The following is a 25,544-nucleotide window of genomic DNA, read 5'->3' as shown; positions in this document are numbered from 1 at the left end:
ACTGGAGCAAAGATAGTTCTCCTGTCTCAGGCCAGGAGACTGCTCCCAGGCAGACACCCCTCCTCAGGCGGGGAAAGGCGCTGGAAGCCGGATCAGGCCTGGGGACTCCCCAGCGAACACCTCTCCACCTCTTCTCGGGCAGGGAAAGGCGCTGGATGACCGGAACCAGACACAGGTTCCCTCCCAGAAGCTGTGACTCTTCTCCAGTCCCGCTCTCTTTATTTTTACTATAGTATTTTTATCACTTCAGAATTCCATTCATGAATACAATTAATTTTGACCGTAGTCACCCCAGCCTTCCCCTTAACGCCTACATTCATCCCCTACCCTTTCCCTATTGAGTGTCATATCCTCTTTAGTAGTCTAATAACCCACTGAGTCTACTCTGTGCTGTCCATATGCTCACAAATGTGGAGCCATCTACTGGACATGGTCCTCTTACCAGAGACCATGCCCTTAAACATTGACCTGTCTTTGCCCAGCAACAGTCAACTATGCCTGAGGGCTGAAATGTTGACAGGCTTGAGACTATACAGGCAACTGCTGCTGCTGTGAGCTCAGGAACGCAGTAGTCCTCTCATATCCAGGAGACACTGTTGTGCTTGGGTCCTCCCCAATCTCGTTCATCTTGCAGTCTTTTTACCCTCTTTCTTGAGATCCCTGAACCTTGTGGATAGAGGGTGTGATACAGATGTCCCATTTATGACCAAGTACTCCACAGACCCTTATTCTCTACCACTGACCAACCATGAGTCTCAGCCCCCAGGAAACTTCTCTGGTGAAGTCCAAGGGCTGCACCAACCTATGGGTATAGAGGCACAGATTTAGAAGGAAGTTGATACCATGTCCATGCAGTGCACTAAAATAACAGTATAATTAACAATAATACCCTTATCCTTGGGATCTGTAAGTTCCCAGTCATGGGTTATTGGCCAGATTTGCAGTACTAGGCATGCATTTCCTCCTGTGGCATGGGCCTTAAATTCATGTTTCCTTAGAATACACGGGTGTTTCATCTCCCCTTAGAAGTAGTGCATCCTGTCCAATGATGGGGGTGTAGCATGGGGATGTAGTATAGCCTGTCCACTAATGGGGTGTAGCATGGGATGTAGTGTAGCCTGTCCACTAATGGGGTGTAGCATGGGGATGTAGTGCAGCCTGTCCACTGATGGGGTGTAGCATGGGGATATAGTGCAGCCTGTCCACTGATGGGGTGTAGCATGGGATGTAGTTTAGCCTGTCCACTAATGGGGGTGTAGCATGGCGATGTAGTGCAGCCTGTCCACTGATGGGGTGTAGCACGGGGATGTAGTGCAGCCTGTCCACTGATGGGGTGTAGCATGGGATGTAGTGCAGCCTGTCCACTGATGGGCTGTAGCATGGGGATGTAGTGCAGCCTGTCCACTAATGGGGTGTAGCATGGGATGTAGTGCAGCCTGTCCACTGATGGGGGTATAGCATGGGGATGTAGTGCAGCCTGTCCACTGATGGGGTATAGCATGGGATGTAGTTTAGCCTGTCCACTGATGGGGTATAGCATGGGGATGTAGTGCAGCCTGTCCACTAGTGGGGGTGTAGCATGGGGATGTAGTGCAGCCTGTCCACTGATGGGGTATAGCATGGGGATGTAGTGCAGCCTGTCCACTTATGGGGTGTAGCATGGGATGTAGTGTAACTTGTCCACTGCTTTTAGTTTCATATCTCAGTTTTCCTTCCTGGGCTCCCAGCTGCCTGTCACACTCCTCCTTTCTAAAGATTGAATTTCTGACTTTGGCAAATGACGAATAGTTTCTTCACAGGTCAGTTCACAGATGCCGGTCACACCTCTGGGTGGTGTGGTAAGAGCACATTTGAGAATGCCTGCCCCACCTCAGAGCTGTCCTTTGAGGGTTGAGTCATGGAGGTGAATCTTGGGTTCCTGGGTTTTGTTGTGATTGCTGCTGCTTAGAATCTGCATCTATATCCCCTCAGACTCTGGGTCCAGTCAGGTCTCTCCCTCACTGAGTTCTTAGTTACTTCCTCTCTAACAAGAATTATTTTGTTGGCCTGGTTTTAGTATACGGTCCTGTGATATTTGCTCTGAGTTTACTCAAAGTGCAGTTCATAGAGGGTTTCTGCTTAGATTGCTCACTTAACAGTGGCAATTTTTTTTAATGTACTAGACATGGCTGCACTATCTTTTTTTGCTACTGCCAGGCCTCTTCTATCTGACTCCTCCCTCTCTTCCTTCTGATGGAAATGTCTGGAACTACTGTCTTAAGTTACCAATATCTCTTCACTGTAGGAGAATCCCCAAATTTAGCCCAAGGATCTTAATTTTTAAAGGACATCTACATTAGTTACTTTCTTGTTTTTATGGCTAAATATCTGATTTAAACTGCTAACCATTTTTCTCCCAAAGTGTAGTGCTCCACGCTGAATGATCCCAGCAAGTGGCCGGCTGAGATAGGATGAGCTCAAATTCAGGGCCAGCCTGAACTCTCTATAGCAGGGCAAGAAAAAACACATTTTCCTGACCTAAACAAAGGAGGAAGGATATATGTGGCTGTCAGTTTTAGAAGATCCAGCATGTGGTACTTTGGTGTCATGCTCTTGAGCATAACCCCATGGTGACAGAGCCACCGCTCACTAAAAGGCACAGAAGAAGCAGAGGAGAGAGAGGAATACTCTTCAAAGATACTCCCAGGAACCTCCTCCCACAGCCACGCACCCTCCTGAGGGCCTGCCTCCTCCAGAGGCAGTGCTGCCAGCTTCAAAGCGAGAGCCCACACTGGAGCATGTGTGGATACTTTCCATTGAAGCCCTAATGCTGTGAGAGTCTCGCCTCCACAATGCTGCCTTTAAGTTTGTTAGAGAGTAAGACATATTCACTGAAGAAAATGAAAGGACAGAAAGGTAGAAAGAATGATTCTGTCACTAATTACCCTCAAGAAACAGCTGTTAGAAACATTTCCAGTTTTTTTCTAGGCACAGGCATATTTTCCTTAATAGAGATTCAAATAATACACACCCCCAATGTTTTCTCCTTTTAAAACCATATGAGAACAACTTCACATGTGCTGAACCTTGCTTCTATAGCAACATTTACTACACTGCAAACATTTTAGTAATTATGCTTGCCTGTTAGACTTTTAGAGTGTGTTCATTTATTAATTACTGCATGCAGTTTTATAGCAAACAAGTTTATAATTTTTTTAACATTTTATATGGAAACAGGATTTTCTCTTACATGAAAAGAATTCCTAACAAAGCATAAAAGTTCAATGCTTTTCTACACCTTCCTTTGCTTTGAATAATAACACAGAGAGCTGATATTTATTAAAAGCTTCAGGCATCCTTGGTCTTGCAAACTTTATATGCCCCATACAGGGGAATGCCAGGGCCAAGAAGTGGGAGTGGGTGGGCAGGGGAGCAGGGAGGGGGTTATAGGGAATATTCAGGATAGCATTTGAAATGTAAATGAAGAAAATATCTAATAAATAATTTTTAAAAATGTGTAATTTGCAAAAACTCACAGGGAAAAAAAAATCTTCAGGTATTAAGCTAGGCTGGTTCTCAGCTACTGCAAGCAGGCTGGCTTGATCTACTTTCCAGCCACATGGCATCACCTGCCATCCTGGTCTTGCCCTGGTCTTTTCCATTCCTGTTCTGATGGTGACTGCCCCACGGTGGCTCCTTCATGGTGCACTCTGAAGTCTCCCCTTAGCTCCCCTCCCGCTATAGGCCGGTCAGCTTAGCTGCGATGGAGAACGGCTCTTACACAGCACTGGGACGGGAGGTACTTGAGAGTGCCGGTGTCTGGACTGCAAGCAGATCTCTGGGCACAGCAATCAGCATCTCAATACCCAGTGCACAAAGCTGTGCACAAAACCACAAAGGGCTTTCTGGGACAATTAGCATATGCTTTATTAAAGTTTTCCAAATATACTGTAAATTTCTCCATTCAGAGAGATCATACAACTTCAGTGTATATTTGAGGATGCCTGCTTCTTACTCTTTCCACATAAGTATTAAAAGTGAGGCAAATTTTATAAGAGAAAAATTATATCATATTGTTTCGATTGCTGGTAAAGTTGAATATTTTACAATGTTAACTAAAATGCCTCTCTTTAAATGGAGGTATAGTCTTCTGAAACTACAATATGAAGTAAATAGAAAAATATTAAAATATATTACATATTTAATTCAGTGTTTCAAGTTGTATACCAGTAAGAAAATAGTTGTTTTTATCAAACTGCCACTTGATATAACATTAACCATTTTTCTCACTGAGTGTAGTGCTCCACACCTATGATCTCAGCATGTGGCTGACTGAGGTAGGATGATCTCAAAATCAGGGCCATCCTGGACTGTATAGGAGAACAAGAAAAAAAACACCTTTTTCTTGAATATACTCTATGCTGAAATTTTAATATGTAATAATTGTTTTTATTTTCTGGTACTTTAAATCAGATTTTCTGTTTTCCCCATCAACTCTTAATCCTTCCATCTCTTTTTTAGGAGAGAGAGAGAGAGAGAGAGAGAGAGAGAGAGAGAGAGAGAGAATGAATGAATGAGAATGAATGAATCATTATTAATAAGGGTAGTATAGAACTTACTCTGTAAGTTGCCCTCAAGCTCAAAGTCATCCCGCCTCAGCCTCACAAAAGTGTAATAACAGGCTTTGGCACCACACATGGCTTTAGGTTTTTTGCACTTATTTTCAAAAATCATTGTATACTTTGTATGTGTGTGCATGCATACCTGTGAACATGTGGTATGCATATGTGTGTGTGGCTATGCATGTCATAGCATGCATATGGAAGACAGCATGCCAAAGTCAATTCTTTTCTTCCACTATGTGGGCTATGGGGATTAAATTCAGGTTCAACCTCTGCAGTGAGTGCAGTATCCACTGAGCCATCTCGCTGGCCTCAGTTTTTACTTTAAATCAGAATGATTTCAGCATATTATCTTTTCCTTAAGTATTCTTATTTCCTGAAGAGTAATATTTCCACATACAGAGTTACTGAGTCAGACCATGTCTGATTGCAAATGTCATGAAATGTCCCTTTCTACACAGTGCATCCCAAGTTCTCTGCTCCCTTGCTCCTCTCAGCATGGTTAATACATTATTTTCTGTGTAATACCAGCCTTTGACCTGTGAACTTTACCTGATCCTTTCTCTTCTATTTTCTTTGTCCCAGCAATTGTTCCTCTCCTTCATCATCCCTTTCCTAGATCCTTCCATACTTCATAGCTCAAAAGACAAACTGGAAAGCAAGCTCCCTTACTACACAGTCACAACCTAGAACATGTCAGATGATCCAGAAATGTAGGGATTTCTCTCCACCAGCGTGTAAGCCTGCAGCAAATACCAGCTGGGTGTCCTATAGCTCAGCTGAATTCCTGTGCTGTCTGCATACTTTCCCTCTCTGTGAAGCACTCCTTCCTCCCAGGTGTGTGAAAGCCTTCATCTGAAATAGGATGTTATCAGGCAGGGTCAGAGTGATGACCAGTTCTAATAGAAAAGGCAGGGGAGGGTTGCCGTATAACTCTTGCTTCTGTGGCCTGCTTAGGGAGAGACATTCCTTATCTTCCTATCTGTAGTAGATGAACAGAGTGAATGAGACCAGGATGTAAGAGGAGGGAGAGAAGGAAGAAGAGACAGGGACGACAGACACTTGATTCCGTTTTCTGAGATTTCCAGCACTCCAGTATTAAAATCCAGCCTTTCATCTTTACTGCTCTGAAGCTGTTCCAAAACTGCTTCAGGAGCCAAGGACAAAAGGTCAAATAACATTAACCTTATTGTTCTAATCACTTAGGAAAAAACAAGGACTATGGGAGTTATAAGCCAGGAACTGTGAGTGCAAATAAGTAAAGAAAAAGGGGTATTGGGGTGCCTTCATCCCCAGTATAGAGCCTTTTAAATGAGGCTCCAAGGTTGTCTATCCAGAAAGTCAACAACCCCAGCCTATCACAGCAGTTTAAACATAAGGACGTTAAGTTTATTGTTGCTTCAGTTCTCTGTGCTTTTACCCACATGACATCATTGCCAAGTCTTAGCAACTCCACCTTAACCTGCACCTGAATTTTTGCAGTGGTCTCCATGGTATCTCCCTTTGGCTACTGTCGTTGATCCTTGACAAAACAGCAGAGTATTCTTTTGAGCTGTGAGTCCTATTTTATTCCGCTTTAGAAAACCTGTATTAACTCCTTTCAGTGTAACACAAAGTAAAAGGCGGAACTCTGGGCTGCTCTGTGAACGCCTCTGTTGCCGTCCTTCCCACAGAGCCCCAAAGTGGGTCTGTGTCTTGAGCATTCTAGGTATTCCTGCCCATCAGTGTCTGAGTTTCCCTCCTCTCCCCAGGAAAGAGGTTGCTAGGTTGTTCTCGCTTTTACCATTCTCTAGGCTTAGATGAGAGAGTAAGTAGACCAACAGTCTGTATACCAGAAAAAACAAAAACAAAAACAAAAACAACAACAACAAAAAAGCAGAGCTTCTCCTCTCAATCATGATTATTCTTTATAAAAAACCAAGCGCTTTATAAAAGGCATCAGTTACCCTTTCCACTGACAATTAGAAAGGGGCCTAAGGTAAAGTTGGGGAAAGTCGTGACTTATTTGGTATCAGTAAAAATAAGTCTTAGAAATGGAGCTCATTTCAGTTATTTCAATTGTTAATCCCATTAACGATGAGGATTAGCACACTGGTGTCCGAACACTCTGTGGCTTACATTAAAGCTTTGCTGAATACCACCTTACTACTGAACTGTCACTGATCTTCCAAACACCTCCCCCCCACCGGGTGCCTTTACTAGATTCCTTTTCACACTCTTCATTTCTGCTTAATATTGGTTATATTACTTGCCTGCTTCCCTCTACTGGAATAGAAACTGCCAAAAAGCCAATTAATTTTTATATTTTTATTCAGGTTTATATTATACATTAAACATGTAGCCTGCATACATCTGTACCCTCTGTTCCTCTCTACTGCCCAAGACTTTTGTCTCCTTTTATTTTTTCTTAGTCATTTTTTTATTGGATATTTTATTTTTTTACATTTCAAATGTTATCCCCTTTCCCAATCCCCCCCAACACACACACACACACACACACACACACACACACACACACACACACGCACGCACGCACGCACGCACACACGCACACACAACCCTATCCCATTCCCCCTCCTCCTGCTTCTATGAGGATGTGTCCCACCCACCCACCCACTCTTGTCTCCCTGCCCTCACATTCCCCTTCACTGGGGCATCAAGTCTTCACAGGACCAAGGGCCTCTTCTCCCATTGATGCCCGACAAGGCCATCCTCTGCTACATATGCAGCTGGAGCCATGGGTCCCTCCATGTGTACTTCTTGGTTAGTGGTTTAGTCCCTGGGTGCTCTGGGGATCTGGTTGGTTGTTATTATTGTTCTTCCTGTTGGGGCTGCTAATCCCTTCAGCTCCTTCAGTCCTTTCTCTAACTCCTCCATTGGGGACCCCGTGATCAGTTCAATGGTGGGCTCCTTCCTTACTATAGACAGTTTTTCTTCTGTTTCCATATATACAAATATGATTTTCTTAAAACCACAAATGAGAGAAAACACTTCAATATCTGTCTCTGAAACTGGCTTAACTAGCCTAACATGATTCACTCCTCTCTTGTTGCATCTACTTTCGTTTTAGCACTTTTTTTTTTTAATTGGGTATTTTATTTATTTACATTTCAAATGTTATCCCCTTTCCTGGTCCCCCCACCCCCAAAACTCACTATCCTATCCCCTCTCCCTCTGCTTCTATGAGCGTGTTGCCCAACCCACCCACTCATGTGAAGAAAGCAGAATACTCCTCCATTGTTGATGGGATTGCACACTAGTACAACCACCCTGGAAATCAGTCTGGTGGTTCCTCAGAAAACTGGACATAGTACTACCTGAGGATCCAGTAATACCTCTCCTGGTCATATACCCAGAATATGCTCCAACATGTAATAAGGACACATGCTCCACTATGTTCATAGCAAGCAGCCTTACTTATAATAGCCAGAAGCTGGAAAGAACCCAGATGTCCTTCACAGAGGAATGGATACAGAAAATATGGTACATTTACACAATGGAGTACTACTCAGCTATTAAAAACAATGAATTTATGAAATTTTCAGGCAAATGGATGGAGCTAGAAAATATCACCCTGAGTGAGGTAACTCGATTACAAAAGAACACACATGGTATGTACTCACTGATAAGTGAGCGCCCAAAAGCATCCACTTTCCTGCAGTTACAAAAGACAAGGATTTTTGTTTTGCTTTATTCACACATCCTCAGTGCCTAGCATAGTGCTTAGCTATGTGCAGTAGACATGCTTTAAGAATTAAATAATGTAGCTTCTAGATTTTTTCAGTGTTTACTTACAAAATGAAAAATATTAATTTGAAGGAGATAATACTTATAGAAATTTCATCAAAGCTTATTGGGTTAGATATTTTATAGTCCATTTGATTTGTTATATGTCATATTAAACTTAAAATTTCACTAATAAAGAAGTTGATAATAATCACTACCCTCTTTTTAATAACTGTAAATAACAAAATAGTATTATTAAGTGAAAAATCTCTTGTATTAAAATTCCATTAATTCTTTAGTGTAAATTCCTAAAATGTTTTGTTCTTTAAAATATTTATATTGAGATAATTTTTATTATTCATCTCTGTTGTATGTGTGGGTGTATTACCAGCATGTGTGCCTGTGCAGCATGTGACGACTGCCAACTCAGGGCAGAATAGCACATCAGAGACCTTGGGACTAGACTTACAGATGCTTGTGAACTGTCATATTGCTGCTGGAGGCCTAGGTCTCTGGAAGAACAGCCAGAGCTCTTAACCACTAAGCCATCTTTCCAGAGTCTCATTTAGAAAATCTTGAATATAATTTTCTACTAAACTATTTGAAGAACTTTTGTATCTTTTAAACTAAAAATATACCTTAAAGAATTATAATTTATTAACTGCACTCTACCAAAACTTACAGGCTATCACAGAGTTGTCTCGTATCAACTTATACCACATTTAATTTTTTTCCTTGTTAACTTATCTTTACATTGTATAGTATAATTACATCGGTTTCCCATCCTTTCCTCCTCCAGACCTTCCCATGTTCTATTTGTTTTATTTCCCACTCATTCAACCCATGCAAACATTTGCAGCTTTGGTCATCACAGCATTGAACGAGAATAAGATATATCAAGAGCCTGTTACATAACACCATTTCTTATTAGGATGACTGTGAATAAACTACTTAATCTCATCTTCCTCCTTTGTTGGATGAATATTTATATAAAGAATTTGCTACTGGTACTCGATGTGATTTTTAAGAGAATTCATGATAAAATGTTAGGATGTATATGTGACACTGTGGACTATAAGTGTTTCTTTTCCTCCCTGTCCCCTGAAAGAGACTTCTTGCTACCATCCCTCCTTTTCTATTTTTGGGGATAATCATTTTCTAAATACTTAGGAAATTAAGCATTTGAATTGTAACATCCTTATGTAATTATCTTCCTGATTATTAATAGAACTGCTGTATTGAAGAGAGCTACTTCTCATTTTCCTTTTTAAATGTTAATAGTTTAGGTTTTTTAATCACATTTATCTATCTATCTATCTATCTATCTATCTATCTATCTATCTATCTATCTATCCTGTCTCTCTCTGGGGTCAGGAAAGGAAGAGAGGAAAGTACAGTTGCTTGGGTCTGGGCATTTGCATGGAAGTCAGAGGATGCTTTGTTGGTCCTGCCCTTCCACCATGAAGGTCCTACAGACGGAACTCGGGTTACCAGGCCTGGAGGCCAGTGCGTTTGCCTGGTGAACACCTCACCAGCCTGACTGTAGTATTTTCAAGCTCTGTATTCTAACACAAGTTGTGTGTCACCTTTATCCTCTCAGGTTTCTCAGGCAGGACAAATTTTAAGTTGAAGGATTTGTTCCTGAGTTGATTGGTGTCCCAATCCCTCCACTGGAAGCCTTGCCCGATTGTATTTTTAAATTGTTTACTTTTCAAATTAATGCATATGATCCAAGGAAGACTTGGATAAACTGATAAATCTTGTTCTTAGACTTTCAGTTGATTTAACTACAAGTGATATTTTAGAGTGACTCATAAAAGATGATCAGTTCAGCCTGTGTAGTTACGTTGCGATTCAGTTGAAGTAATACTGTAGAATACATATGTAAATATACAGAAGGAGGAGAATAGGGAAGTGGCCATTGGCTGGTAACAGATACAAACACTGTTAGTTGAAAGCTTACTAAGCTCTGGACCTTGTTCTATCTGTTGAGGAAAAAGCTGTAAACAATGTAGACAAAAATCTGATTCCTATTGTCCCTTATGTAATAGAATATTTAGGGTATAGGTGACAATAAATATAATGTCATAAAATAGGTGAAAGAAGCTAGATTGTGTTTTGCCAAGACAGTTAAGTCTTCAAAGCAGAATTGTTATAATTCTGCCCTTACTACAAAGTATTTTTGAGTTTGTTCACCAGTCTTAGTAAACAGAAGTGCGAATGTTAAGAATCAAATTAGAATCACCATTTCACTGTCTTCTTTGTACCTTTGACCTTCCCAGTTCTGACAGCATCAGCAGTGATGAGGAGGAACTCAGGACATTCGGGAGCAGTGACAGTGAGGGCAGCACCCCAGAGAATGTGGGGCCGCCTCTCATCCTGGACGAGAACACCTGGTTCAACAAGTGCAAGAGAGTGAGACAGAAATACCAACTTACCCTGGAGCAGAAGGTACTTAGCAATTCTAAAAATCCACTTGCTTTGGAATGGCAAAGATCTTTTTATTTTGTTTTATTCAAATATCTTTCAACTAAAGAAAGTTGTGTACTCATTGCTACTTTCTTTTTACGTCTGAATTGGAAACTTATTTAAAAATAAAGAGAGATGCAAGGCAGCAGGTTAGAGGTACCCAGCAGAAACCCACTAAAAGACTCAAAATAGCTCAGGAGCCTAGGCGTGGTGGCACCAGCCTCTAATCCTAGCACTCAGGAGAAGACAGAAGGATTAAGAGTTGCTATGTAGCTTAACATAGCAAGACCCAATTTTAATAAAAACCAAAGGGCTGAGGAGGGATAGATAGCTTAATGGTAGAGCATTGTGTTGCATGCACAAACCACTGGAATAGGTCCCCAGCACCATAAATAGCAGCAACAACAAACCCTGGGGGAGAAGCTACTCAGCATGTGACTGTAGGAAAACAGTGAAGCTCAGCATCCTACACATCACTTAGACAAAACCATGCACTTTGATAGTGGGATAATTTGCCAGCGTTGGTTGTGTAAGAAGTTTGAAGTAAAAGAGGAAGAGAGCCAGTGAGCACAGCTCGACACCGGCACTGAGAAGTAGTGCAATGGGAACACAGTGACCCAGCCTGAACAGGGTGGGTTGGCACTGGAGAATTTCTCTGCACTTTCCAGTATATATTTGGAAAGCTATTTTGAAAAAAGTCCTGTCTGAGCTTGCTGCTCTGGGAATCAAAGTGCCTTGCACCCTGTTTCCAGGAACTGACAATAAACACAATTATGCTGATTTGAGTTGGAGACTAGTCCGCTGGGAGATTGTGTGAAGTAAACTGACTGAGAATTCTGTTCAAAGTGAAGCCTGTCTGTGACATGGAGGCAGCTGGGTACTGTTCCCTGCAAGACTGTTAGCTGATTCTGCTCAAGAGATAAATATTGAAGCACAGGAGCCCTGGGTATTGGCAATGAATGGCAGACCCATGCTGCCCCAGATGTGGGAGAGATCCTGAGGCCCTGTGGCATCATCTGTACCCCCATTCATCCCATGGAGAATGCAGAGCAAGTGTCTCCAGAATAAAGCTACAGGGGCCTTGTGCTAGCTCCAGATCTTACTTAGAGCAAAGCCACTAAGGGTATTTCAAATGCCTATACCACCTGCCAGGAACAAAGTGAAAGAAGGAAAGGAGTGAAAAGGTCCAGACTCGCTTTCCTCAAGGGCACAGAACTAAGAGATGTGGAAAGAAACCACTCCCAGAGGGACACAGCAGTGTGTGCTCTCTCGCTTTAGTAGAGAGGAAATTTTCATTTTTATTTTAAAAGTTTCATTATTTATTTATTTTTGTGTATTACACATATGCACACACAACATACACACATGCATGTGCAAATGCACAAGATGCAAGTGTCAAAGCATGGATGCAGAGGTCGAAGGACAGTTTAGGGAGTAGATTCTCTCCTTCGGTGGGTTCCAGGGATTGAGTGTAAGTGACCAGGTTTGAGCAAATGTACCTTTACCTGCTGAGTCACCCCTGACCTTTCTTACCTGATTGGCTTGTATGCTAGTGGATTAACTCACTGATGAGGTTTAAATCCTCATAATCCAGAATTCCCTGAGCAGGGCTATATCAGGAACCACGTCTTCAATAAATGAGTCTTCAGAAGACATTCGATACTAAAACTATAACAAACATGGAAAAATACCCATCTCAACAGCGTAACAATATTTAGCATTCAGACAGGAGATATTACCACAAAGGGCATGATTCCTTAAGAATTTCAGAATTCTTTTGTAATTGAGTCCAAAGATAACAAAGTAAAAGGTACACTAGACAATTTAAAAGGAATGCTTTTAAAGAGTACTTAATGATTTTTTTCATGTTTTTTCCTTCTTCATTTTTGGAAATTAGTATAACCAGAAACAATGTGAATTAACAGATCCTGAATAACAGGCAGTTATTCAGGATTTGTAGGACTTAGAAAAGAACAGAATGAGAAAGATAATTATCTAAAATGTAGGCAGAGAAAAGACAATTCAAAGGAAGTGAAAGAATAAAATAACTTATAGAGGCAAAATAGAAAATAGAGATTAGCAGAACCAAATGGTGATTGTTTACCACATCCAATGAATTGGAACACTCCATAGCAGAACTATTTCCTCTAAAATGTTAAGACACAGATAAGCAGTTTTTTCAATGAGGAGCATAGGCAGCATAATGAGAGTAGCCAAGCCCTTGCCAATAATATTACTAGAGAATAACTGGGATAATGCCATGCCATAGGAAACTCAGATGAAGAATATCTTTAAATATCACTTAGCAAAACCGATACCCTCACACTTTTTTGAAAAATTAAATAATCCTTTAAAAATCATTTCCCAGTACTAACTAAAGAACTCCTCAGACTCATGATTTGGGAATACACTCTAGCAACTATTGTAACAACAGTGCTCCCTACTGTACAGTGACTGTTTCTAGTACTAGACAAACCAGAAATGATTTAAGTGAAGCCAGTATATCATTACTATTTGTGTGAAGTCATAGAAGCATGATACATGTTAGGAATATGATTACTATAAAATATAAAAGCAGTAGTAAGAACAATTAGACATCTAAGAATTCTAAGAATGCACTGGGCTTATTCCTCTTCAGAATTCTGGAATAGATGGGCCAGGAAACATATAACTGTGTTCATAGCATTATTGCTAATAACAAAAGAATTCTGAAATAATTCTAATGGCCATTGATTAGATATGGATTAAATTATAATATTCATACAATGAAATAATATATAGTATTGAAAGTAAATGGATGATTTGGCTAAAATCACCAATGTAGATGAAAAAGCAAGTTTCAAAAGAGTATAGACAAAACTCAGGGAAACTAAGCTGTATTTTAAGACAACATACACTTATGTCAAGTTACTGCCCTTCCTTCAGATTACAGAAATCAGTATACTGGCTCCTACTATAGTGGTAATTAATTGAGATAATAGATTGTTTATTGTTTAATTACTAATGCTTAAAATTTTTATATATAGTTTATACTAAATATACATAAAGACTTGTTTTGCTTATAAAATTATTTTCTATGATTGAAATTCTATTATGGACTAAATGTATGAAATTTATTATGGAAAACAGCCTTCAGGAACAAATAATACTAGCTACTATTAACAGGCATGAAGTTAAAAAAAGGAAGCAGTTTGTTAATGTCACAAACATGGTATCCCATACTGTGATGTAAGTGGAAAAGCTAAACTATGACCTCAGCAGCTCATAACTGAAAATGATGAAATGATGAAAGCACAGTGCCTCCAACTATTATACTAAAATATCAGTATCTATATGATTTTGAATAGTAATTGCGTAGAGTAAATTTTCTAATAGAAATATAGTTTAAAGCTAGGAGGTATGTACTGGACACTTTTAACGAAGCTTGGGAATATTTTCATTAATTTATGAATTCACTTTACGTCTTGATTACAGCCCCCCCTTTTCGGTGTCCCCCTCTCACACAGCCCCGCCCCCTCCACTTCTCCTTTGAGGATTAGGAGCCCCCCCCCTTGGTATCAACTCACCCTGGCACATCAACTCACTGCATCCTCTCCCACTGAGGCCAGAAAAGTCAGCCCAGTTAGGGGAATGGGCAGGCAGGAAACAAAGACAAATGGACAGCCCCCTTTCCAGTTGTTGGCAGACCTGAATGAAGACTAAGCCACACACATCTGCTACATATGGGGGTAGGGGAGATGGTTACAGCCCATGCTTGCTCTTTGGCAGATGATTAAGTCTCTAGGAGCCCCAAAGGGTACAGGTTAGTTGACTCTGTTGGTCTTCCTGTGCCGTTCCTATCCCCTCCAGTTCCCTAAATCCTTTTCCCAACTCTTCCACAAGACTTCCCAAGTTCAGTCTAATGTTTGGCTGGGGGTCACTGCATCATTTTCAGTTAGCCATTGGATAAAGCCTCTCAGAGGACAGTTATGCTAGGCTCCTATCTACAAGCTTAACAAAGTCTCTTTAATAGTGTCAGAGATTGGTTCTTGCCCATGGGATGGGTCTCAGGTTGGGCTGGTTTTTAGTCAGCTATTCCCTCAGTCTCTGTTCCATGTTTGTCCCTGCACATCCTGTAGGTAGGGCACATATGGGGTCAGAGTATTTGTGAGTGGATTGGTGTTCTTATTCGTCCACTGGGAATCCTGCCTGGATATAGGAGGTGGCCACTTCAGGCTCCATATTTTTTACTGCTAGAAGTTTTAGCTAGAGTCACCCCCATATATTCCCTGGAGCCTCCCCAACCTGCGTCTGTCACACCCTATCTCCCACCACCAATTTCTATTCTTGCCTTAAGTTACATATAATTCTTCTGAAATTAAAAAAAAAAAAGTTTTCGGGGCCACAGAGATTTTTCAGTATTTAGAGTGCTAGTTGCTCTCACAGAAGGCTTAGTTCCTTTCACCAACGTGGCAACTCACACCATCTGTAACTTCAGTTCCATGGATCTGAAGCCTTCTTCTAACCTCGATGGGTACCAAGCATACACATGAAGCACACATACATACATGCAGTCAAAACACTCATCCATTTAAATAAATAAAAATATTAAATAATTTTTAAAAATATCTCTAGGGGCTAGAGAGATGTCTCAGTAGTCTAAAATGTCTGCTGCGCTTACAGAAGCTCCAGGTTCAGTTGCTAGCACCCACATCAGGCAGCACATGGCCACTTATAACTCCAGTGCCAGGGAATCTCATATCTTCTGGTCTCTTGGGGTAATCTGCATGCACAGTTGTAAACTCACTTAAATTGTGTGTGTGTGTGTGTGTGTGTGTGTGTGTGTGTACGCAGGCAAATCTCCGAGTCCCAGGACAGTTTGGTTTACAGAGCCAATTACAAGATAGCCAAGGCTACACAAAGAAATAAGCAACAACAAGAAAACCTCAGCAAGGACTTAGAAACCTCCTAAGTCTAATCTTAGCTACAGCAACAGTAATCTAGCAGAGGACAGTATGTGGGTTAATAACATGAGGAGCATTCAAAGCAGGTTCATAAATTTAAACTTAACTCCTTTAAGGAAAGGAAAGGTACAGGCTTGCTTGAAGGAAAGAAAACCAAGTTGTATTTGCTTGAAGAAACCCTAGCCGTGAGGTGGCAGAAGTGAGAACAGCAAAGTAAGACCAGATGTCTGTGGATCCAGTGACGTGGGAAACACAATTCTTGCCTGCACCACATTTCAAAACTACCTATTTGAAGCTGTGTGTGTGCATTGTGAAGTTGAACAACTTTTTGCAGATAAGTGGAAGGCATTGATACTTTGGGTCCATCTAGATTCAAAATTGTCCAAGGAAGTTTCTTTGCATTATGAAAGAACATTTGGTAACCTTTCGGCTGGGATGGGAGGCATGTTTTGCAGGCAGTTTTGCAGGCAGTTTTGCAGTTTTCTGAAACATCCTGCTTCCCAAAGTTAAGTGTGAGGATATGCACCTTTTTAGTGAAGAGACTCATGGCTTTCTCAAAAAAGGAACTACAAATACACAGGAGTGTGTGGCTGAAATATGTACTAAGCAGGCCTTCCTGTCAAATTAGAAGAGCAAAAAACTGTTCAAGACAAACTCAACGAGACTTTGACTTTGTCTGAATAGCTTGAAAAGCAAGCCAGATGTCACGAAACTTGTGATTTTTAGGGAGAATTTGGTGCCCCTGGACCTGAACTCCAGAAAACTCCAGAATATTAGCAACAGGATGGAAGGGGGCTATAAAGATTGCTCAGTGGTTAGATTACTTCCTGCACTTCCAGAGTACTTCCAGGTTCAGTTCCCAACACCCACATGGCAGGCCACAGTCCTTTGTAACTTCAGTTTCAGGGAATCGGGAACCTCCTTCTGGCCTTCACAAGCACCAGGGTGCACATGGTGCATAAACATTTGTGCAGGCAAAATACAGATAAAAAATACAATCAATCAATCAATCAACCAATCAGTAAATAAATAAATGGCAATGTGGAAAGGAATATATTGGTTTCTCAATAGTAAAAGAAATGAGCATTTTAATAGTAGCTTTTCTTTGCTCACTCGTGTTTTGCATCTTTTTTTGGTCCAATTTTCTAAAGTGTTTACACATTGTCTTGAACTAGTCTTGAAACATCTTTCCATGAGGCCCCTGTCTAATATGTAGGAAGGAATCCTTGATTCAGCAGTAGCTTACTTGTGGCATGCCTAAAGATGTGAAACTATATGCCAAAGACACTTGTAAAGTTATACTTTGGTCGTGAATCTTTTGTTGCCTCTGAGAAGAGTTTAAACAGATGACTCTCTCATCACCTGGCCATTACATCTTGCCCCAGCCAACACTGACCAGTCCTTTTGCTAGTCACTAGTAATTTCTCTTACGTGAGAAAGGTGACAGCTGGCTGAAAGAAAGTAGTAGTAAGAAACTAAAAACAAAAACAAAATACCAACAACTTTAGTCTTGGTACAGAGAAAGAAGTTTCTGTTTCCAAAATAAATCTTTATAATAAACAAGGCTCTGGTGGTACTAAGCAATTAGCCTTGTAGTTTATCAGGAGATGTTGGACAAAAGAAGCAGATCTCAATGGGAAAAAAAGCATGGGCATGCATACCTAGAAATGAGATAGTGTTTTCAGACTCTTGGGTTTTATGCCTGTTTGTTAATAGTAAAGTTAGTTTTGGAAACTGCCTTGTACCCACTGTTGAATTAACGTATTTGTTAACTCCTGTAAGCACCAAATACACAGTGCCTGACAACTGAGAAATAGTAATTACTTTGAAGGTATCTTCTGCCTTCCATGTCTTCTAAAGAGTGGATCTAGAGTTGGTTTCCTGTAGATACAAAGTGTAACTGGAGAGTATTAGTACTTGCAATTAGATATACATGGCCTTAGAAAACCTGTGTTTGTCATCTATAGCCTCATTTATGTCTTGTGCATTAAATAATCCTTCCACTCTGGAACAGGAAGACATAGGAAAGTTCCAGGTCAGCTGGAATACATAACCAGTCCCTGTCTCCCACCCCACCCTCTGCCATAGTGTCAAAGAGTGCAGGGTACACATTAACCTTCTATAGTCAGTTAAAATCATTCATCTCTAACATTTTAAGATGTTACATTATGAAATAGATTAAAATAATGCTGAAGGTGCTCAGCATTGATCTTAAGATATCACAGTTTTGCAGTTGACATAAAGATAACTTATATCACGATACTGTATTTCCAGGGTTATCTTGAAGAACTCTTACGGCTTCGTGAGAACCAACTTTCTGAATCTGTCTCTCAGAATAAAATACTACTTCAGAGGATCGAAGATTCTGATCTGGCCCACAAATTGGAGAAAGAACAGTTAGAATATATCATTGTGGAGCTTCAAGATCAGCTGTAAGTGAGACACTTTTATGAAAACCTTGACAATGCATGAACACCACTGTGGAATGTACTTTGCTATATGATTTAAATTCCAAGGAATCTAGTAGCATCCCTTAAAGCTTCTGACTCTTTTTAAATTACCTTTGTTCCTTACTAGAAAAATAATGTTTTCATTGTGAAAAAAATTATAAAACATAAGATAAAATTTAAATCATCTTTAGCATTCAATGCAATGTACATTCTAAATGATTTTTTTTTTTACTTTTTAAGTTTCTGTTTTGTTTTTCCAGTGCTAGGCATCAAACTTCCTGAGGCATATTCTCAGCCCTAAGCTCTTATGTAGTTGCATTAGCTATCGATTGACTGCAAAATGATTGCACATAGACCATCATCATTCAAGCTCAGTTCTGCCAGGATGTCACTTGTACAATTTAATGTATTGTAGCAAGCAGTTTTTAGATGAACAAAGCTATGGTGTATGGAACTGCATTCTGGTAAGAGCTCATTCACTTGTCACTGTTCAAAGCACTCACACTAATTTTACCATTTTGTTAAACTAATGTTGATTGTTTATTTTTAAAAAATGTTCATAATAGTTTCTACTCTTTTTTTGTTGTTGTTTTGTTTTGTTTTGTTTTTTTTCCGAGACAGGGTTTCTCTGTGTAGTCCTGGCTGTCCTGGAACTCACTTTGTAGACCAGGTTGGCCTCTGAAATCCACCTGCCTCTGCCTCCCAAGTGCTGGGATTAAAGGCGTGTGCCAACACGCCCGGCAATAGCTTCTACTCTTAAAGAATTATTTTTAAATATTATTAGACTTCCAGAAAAATTATAAAGATGAGTACCCAGAATTTTCATCTTTATTTTACGATTCATCAGATTTTAACATTTACCTTGTAGTCCCTCCCTCTCCTCCTATATATGCACATCTTTAACCACTTAGATGTCTTACGCGTTATCATGTTTTTGTGCCTTCTGCTTCTGTGTATCTGATGTTTACTAAGAATCAAGATACTCTAATATATAACAAATGTCCATAAATCACCTATTGTAGGTCAAATTAGTTGAATACCTTAATCTTCTCCATCATTCATGTGTCAATGTCATTAACTGTTCTAAGAATTCCCCTCAGTGCAGTTTTGTTTCTTTGTCACCACATCCAATTCAAGAGTGTTTTCTATTTTATTCAGTTTTCAGATTTTTTTTTGGATATTTTATTTATTTACATTTCAAATATTATCCTGTTTCCCACTTCGCTCCCCCCCCCAGAAGTCCCCTATCCCATCCCTCCTTGTTCAGTCACTTTAAACATAGAGCAGTTTCTCAGTTTGTCTCACATGAGATTGATACTGATAAGAAATACAACCCAGTAATTTTTATCGTATTTAATTGTCTTTCTTTGGTTTTGCTTTGCATTTACCCATTTTTTTTAACTGAACTATAATAGAAGTTAAATTTGCCTTCAGTGTATAATACTCAAAAGCAGGTGAAGTATATTGGCACCATATTAATGATATAAATTTTAATGAGTTAAGCAAATATTCTTAAATATTCTGTCTTTTGTAGTTAATGCAGTTCCCCTTTGTAGTTGGTACATATGATGTGATAAGAGATGGTCTAAAAACCAAATAAACAAGACAAATAGCTTTTATTTTACTTATTTGCTTACTTATTTGTTTATTGGTTGTTGGGGGGGTTGGGTTTTTTGGTTTTGGTTTGGTTTGGTTTTTTTTTTATTTGTTTTTGGTTTGTCTGTCTGTTAGTTTTGAAAGAGAGTCTCGCTGTGAAGCCTTAGCTGTCTTGGAATCTTGGAATTCACTGTGTAGACCAGGTTGGCCCAGAACTCCTAAAGATGCTCCTGCCTCTGCCTCAAGAGTGCTGAGAATAGATGTGTACCACCACACCTGGCAGGCAATGGCTTTTAAAAGTAAGAAATACTATTAATAAGCAAACAAAAAACTCACTGTATTCTCTAGGAGTTTGCATATTGATAAAAATAATTATGTCCAGTCATGGTTCCTATTACTTCTAATAATGCAGAAGGTTTGTCACTCGTCAATAGAGAGCACATTCTGTATTACCCTAGCTTCTATTAAACTGGATGAAAAAGCAAGACCCAAGTAATAGAGATGGCTGGGTATTCCTTTATAGTTAAAAGATTAACAAGGTAATTGCACTTTTCTTCGTAAGTAATGCTTGTAGCTCATCTAACTATTTTCATAATAAAATCTGTTTTGATGAGCTGAACCCATTGCATGAGCCTATAATCTCAGAACTGAGAAGCAAAGGAGAAGCATCGTGTGGCTGAACCCATCCTGGGCTATTACATAGCAAGCCTTTGTCTTTGTAAATTAAATGTAAATAAAATAAAAGTTAGTTTACTTTATTAAATATATTTTATTAAAGAATTAAACTTTAATAAATTTATTTTACCTTTAATAATTTAAATGAAGAATCCCATATTTTAGTTTGAAAAAATAATTCATCTGTGCTATAGTTTTAGAATAGTAAAATAAAACTGTTATTGATCCTTTTGTTTTTTCCAAAGGAACCTTACAGTTATTTCTAATACCTTTAAAAATATTTTAACTAAAACAATAAAGCAACAAATAAAAAGTGTCTGAAGCTGTATAGATGGCTCAGTGGTTAATAGCACTGGCTATTCTTCCAGGGTACCCAGGTTCAATTCCCAGCATCTACACGGTGGCTCACAACTGTCTATAACATATAACGTCAATTCCAGGTGATCTGATGGGTTTTTTTTCTAGCCTCCATAAGCAATAGGCACAGATGTGGTACAGAGACATACATGCAAACTAAACATCCATACATATAAAATAAAATAAACATTTAAAAATCCATTGATTAAGATGGATCATTTTTGATTGATAAGAGTTGGACTGTTTCCTTGAGTTTAGAAGCTTCAGATTTACCTTGAAATAATAGCGCTGTATCTTCCAGATTGTTTTAAGCTGTCTCACAAGATTCCTTTGCGACTGTTTTAGAAGACAAAGAGCAGGAGAGTGAGAGAATTCTTACATGAGAATTCTCATTTACTACATAATGCTACTGAGATTTAAGATGCAGAATAGTCTGTTTTTACAGCTATAGAGAGAGTGTGAACATTTCCTTCTAAATGCTGAGGGCCGTCACCCATAGTCCATAGTCATGAAGCCTGCATCAGACCTGGATACTGGAGTTTCTTTTGTTCCTTCTGACAAGATAAAGGCAGCCAGCAGAAAGTAAAACATTTAAATACATCGATGTAAAACTCAAAAGTGGGATACTAAGAGATAGAAGAGATAGGTAATGCTTATTTCCATGTGGTTAAGAATCTTATTGAAACCTTTTCCAGTCATCTGGCTTTTATGTTTAACATTTCTTACTATATGTACTATAAATTACATTATTGTCTTGTACTACATACATCACTAAATTACTGTTAGGAGAACTACAAAACACTCATACTTTATGAGCATTTCTGTCATATAACACCAAAGCAGTTAAAGTAGTAAAGATCAGAGACAGAAAGCAGAATAGCTGGGCATTGTAGCACAGGCGCTACTGGTTTTCTCCCATTTTTATTGTTTGTGTATGTATGATTTCAGAGACTATAGTTTTTCCCTTTAATTTTTTTGTTCGTTTTAAATACATCTCAATCATAGTTCCCCTCCTTCCAGTCCCCTCCCTCCCTCCCAGACCCACCTGTTCTCTCTTCCCTTCAGAGAAGAGCAGACCTCCTAGGGATGTCAGCTGAATATAGCATAACAAGGTGCAATAAGACCGGACACAAACCCTCTTATCAAGGCTAGGTGAGGCAACGCAGTAGGAAGAAAAGGTCCCAAAAGCAGGCAGAAGGGTAAGAGACACACCCCACTCGCACTGTTAGAAGTCCCATAAGAACACCACATAACTGTGGGTTTGCATTCTGCCTTGCTGAGCTGTGTGAACTCAGCTTGGGCAGACTAAAGGGGAAGGCACTAGGCTACATTCCATTCTCTCCACCATGGTTGTGCTGGGCTCTTTGAGCCTCTATGAGCCTTGCTTAATTAATGCAGTGAGCTGTATTCTCATGGTGTTCTTTTTTTTTTTTTTTTTTTTAAAGATTTATTTATTTCTTGTATATAAATACACTCCAGAAGAGGGAGTCAGATCTTGTTATGAGATGGTTGTGAACCACCATGTGGGTGCTGGGATCTGAACTCAAGACTTTCGGAAGAGCAGTCAGTGCTCTTAACCACTGAGCCATCTCTCCAGCCCCTCTTGTGGTGGTCTTGACCACTCTGTCTCCTACCATTCTTACTTCCCTTCTTCTGCAGGGTTCTCTGAGGTCCAAGAGGAGAGACCTGATGGAGATCTCTAATTTGGGCTGTCTCCCTATCTAATGTCTGGTTTGTGGGTCTTTGCATCTGCTCCCATCAGCTATAGGAAGAGACATCTCTGATGACAATTGGGCTAGGCACTGATCTGGACTTCAATCCAAGGTTCTGCAATAAACAGGGGGATCATATCAGCAATCGTTAGTTTCCTTTATTTCTCTGTCTATGTGTTAGACTCCATGAGACTTCCCTCCTTCTGTGTTAGCATGTCTATTAATACTATTATTGTTCAGATCTTCTTCAGGCAGCTATTTGGAGAGTCAGTCTCAATGACTTCTGGTTCTCTGACTCTTTAGAATCCATCTGCCACATTTTGTGGTTGAGCCTTAGGTATAGTAGTTACATTGTAGATATATCCATTAGAGCTGGATTTCACTAATTTCAACACTTATTAGAGTTTTAAGAAAATTTGAAATACTGAATATTTATCTTTAGTCACTGGTTTAACATGATTAGATAACAGTTATTTGATAATTTAAGGTAAAGTCACTTTGAGGCTAGGCACAAATAAGAAAAATGTTCTTCATGGCTCACAGAATCAACTGACCAGTACTCAAGTGTGCTCACAGAGGTCAGGGAACTTGTATGGATCTGACCTTGGTCTGCTGCGTATGTGTTATGATTGTGTTGCTAGGTGTTGTTGTGGGATTCCTAATAGTGGTAACAGGGGTTGTCTCTGACTCTTTTGTCTGCCTCTGGGACCCTACTGGGTTGCCTCATCCAGCCTTGATGTAAGAATATGGACCTGGTCTTATTGTAGCTTGTTATGCTGTATTTTGAAGTCCCTGGAAGGCCTGCTCTTTTCTGAGGGAAGTGAAAGAGGAGGTGAGGGGAAATTGCAGTTAGGATGTAATATATGAAGGATATAATACATGTAATATATGAAGGATATAATACATGTAATATATGAAGGATAACATGGGAAAAATTCAAAAAGGAAAGAAAAATGTTCTTGCCTCACTAATCTTAGGTGAGTCACTTTGAATAGGTCTTACTATAAACTTGGTATCATTTTTAAGGAAAATAATGGGATTGTCTAGTTTCAAGGCAGCTGGCAGTTAATTCTTGATTACAGTAGAGTTTACTGGAAAGCTGCCTGCAGTTTGCAGGACAATAGAGTGGAGAAATACTAGCGACTGTGGCAAGTTCTCTGCTGACCTTGGTCAGGTCCCACTGCTTGAGTAGACAAATAGGCCTACATATTTGTCACACAGATTAACTTCTTGTCAAGATTCTAAAATATAGAATGGAATTTTTAATTTAACGTGACTCATTTACCTGTTCTGTGGTGAACCCAAGAGAGAAAACCTAGCTCATTTCAAAGAACCAATCAGCTGTCAGTAGAAACAGTATAATTAGGATTTTGAAGGATAAAAAGTCTAAAGATAACACTGAGGCTCAGTTGGTAAAGGTATTTGCTACCAAACCTGATGACCTTAGTTCATTTCTCATAATGCGCAAGGTAGAAGGAGAGAACCAACACCTATAAGTTATTCTCATACCCAATACAATACACTAAATAAATAAGCTTATTTAAGATAATATCATAATTTAGTTTTAGGCAAAAGTTTTCTGTAGACAACTGTTATGATGTAACCTTTATGAAACCAGTTCTTTTAAATTAGAAATTGTACTGGGCAGTGGTAGTGTGTGCCTTTAATCCCTCACTTGGGAGCCAGAGACAGGCAGATCTGTGTAAGTTCAAAGCCAGCCTAGTCTACAGAATGAGTTATAGGACAGTAAAGAAAAAAGTTTTGGACAGTACAAAGAAAGAAAGAAAGAAAAGTGTGCTGGTACTCATTCTTAGCAGAGTCTGCCAGTGCAAGTTATTCACAGATGCACAACTGTAGTTCTCAAACCCTGATGGGAATGTTGCCTGAGATCTCCTCATGGCTTTGAAGCTGAGTTTTCCATTGATATGCAGTAGAAACCTCCTACGGAGAGAATAGAAGTCTTTTTCCAGTGAAAGGAGTTGTGTCAACTGTCCAGAAAAAAAAAAAAAAAGCATCTTAGTAAGAGTCATTCTCACTGACTTCTTAATATAATATTATAAGACAAAAATCTAATATCTGTATTAGATGATATTTCTCTGTGTATATAGTAAAACACATAATTTAGCAGACAGTTATTAAATACAATGTAAAATCAGAACTATTCCATAGCCCACTAAGACATGTAAACCCAGTTATTCTGTAGACCCACCATTAATAATCAGAGGTTTATGCTAGCTGATTGTAGTGTAGGATTGTGCTGCCAACTACTGACTCAGTTCCTTCTCCTGCATCCAGAATGGAGCTGTAGGCTGACATGATGACCCAGAATCTTAGTACACACTAAGCTCATAGACTTCTGTTTGAGAATGCATGTTGAACAGATGACTTATAAGGTTTTGAGAGGTATAGTAAGACCTTTGCTTTAAAATTTTCTTTAATCAGTTCAGATGTTGAATTAGTCTTGTGACAAAAATCAGTTGCTTCATGTAAATTAAAATTTTGTCAAATTTTTAATTCTGTGGCCAGTTGTTCTTATCAACTAACATTCTAAGAAAAACTTGGCAAAAGATTGCCAGTTGATTATAGCATCTAGTACAGTTAATATTTGATTTAATTATTTTTATGAAACTTCATTAATAGTCATTTCTGACAAAAGCAGTTTAATAGGTCTGGAGAGATGACTTGGCAGATAAAGGCAGCATGCACTACTTCGGTAGAGGACCAGAGTCTAGTTCCCTCCGTCTAAGGCAGTTCCAGGGGACCTGACACCCTCTTCTGGCCGCCAAAGTATTTATGTGTACATACCACACACAGACACACTCACAGACATAATTAAAGTGTTTACAATTAAAAGGGAAAATAAATAGAGGAATTTTTTAAATAAATAAAAATATTATTTTAAAATGTATTGCATGAATTTTAAATTTTCATATATTTATTTTTTTTAATTGCTTTAACTGATCTTTTTGCTTGAGTTAAATTATTTTCAGTAATTCTGAGTTTTCAAACCAGGAG

General features: G+C 39.4%; 1 protein-coding gene across 2 annotated transcripts in view; it reads left to right on the top strand.

Moving 5' to 3' along the window:
• Positions 1–25,544, top strand: part of Rundc3b (RUN domain containing 3B) — a 114,042-nt gene that overhangs the window by 72,644 nt on the left and 15,854 nt on the right. For both annotated transcript variants that reach the window (XM_021190719.2, XM_021190718.2), the window contains exons 7-8: positions 10,610–10,778; positions 18,014–18,171. In XM_021190719.2, coding sequence (XP_021046378.1) covers positions 10,610–10,778; positions 18,014–18,171 — 327 coding nt within the window. The remainder of the gene's footprint in view (positions 1–10,609; positions 10,779–18,013; positions 18,172–25,544) is intronic.

The sequence above is a fragment of the Mus pahari genome, chromosome 2, assembly GCF_900095145.1.
Source record: "Mus pahari chromosome 2, PAHARI_EIJ_v1.1, whole genome shotgun sequence".
In the NCBI taxonomy this organism is placed as follows: Eukaryota; Metazoa; Chordata; class Mammalia; order Rodentia; family Muridae; genus Mus; species Mus pahari.
The sequence above is the reverse complement of the archived record's forward strand: the minus strand, read 5'-3'. Positions and strand labels throughout refer to the sequence as shown.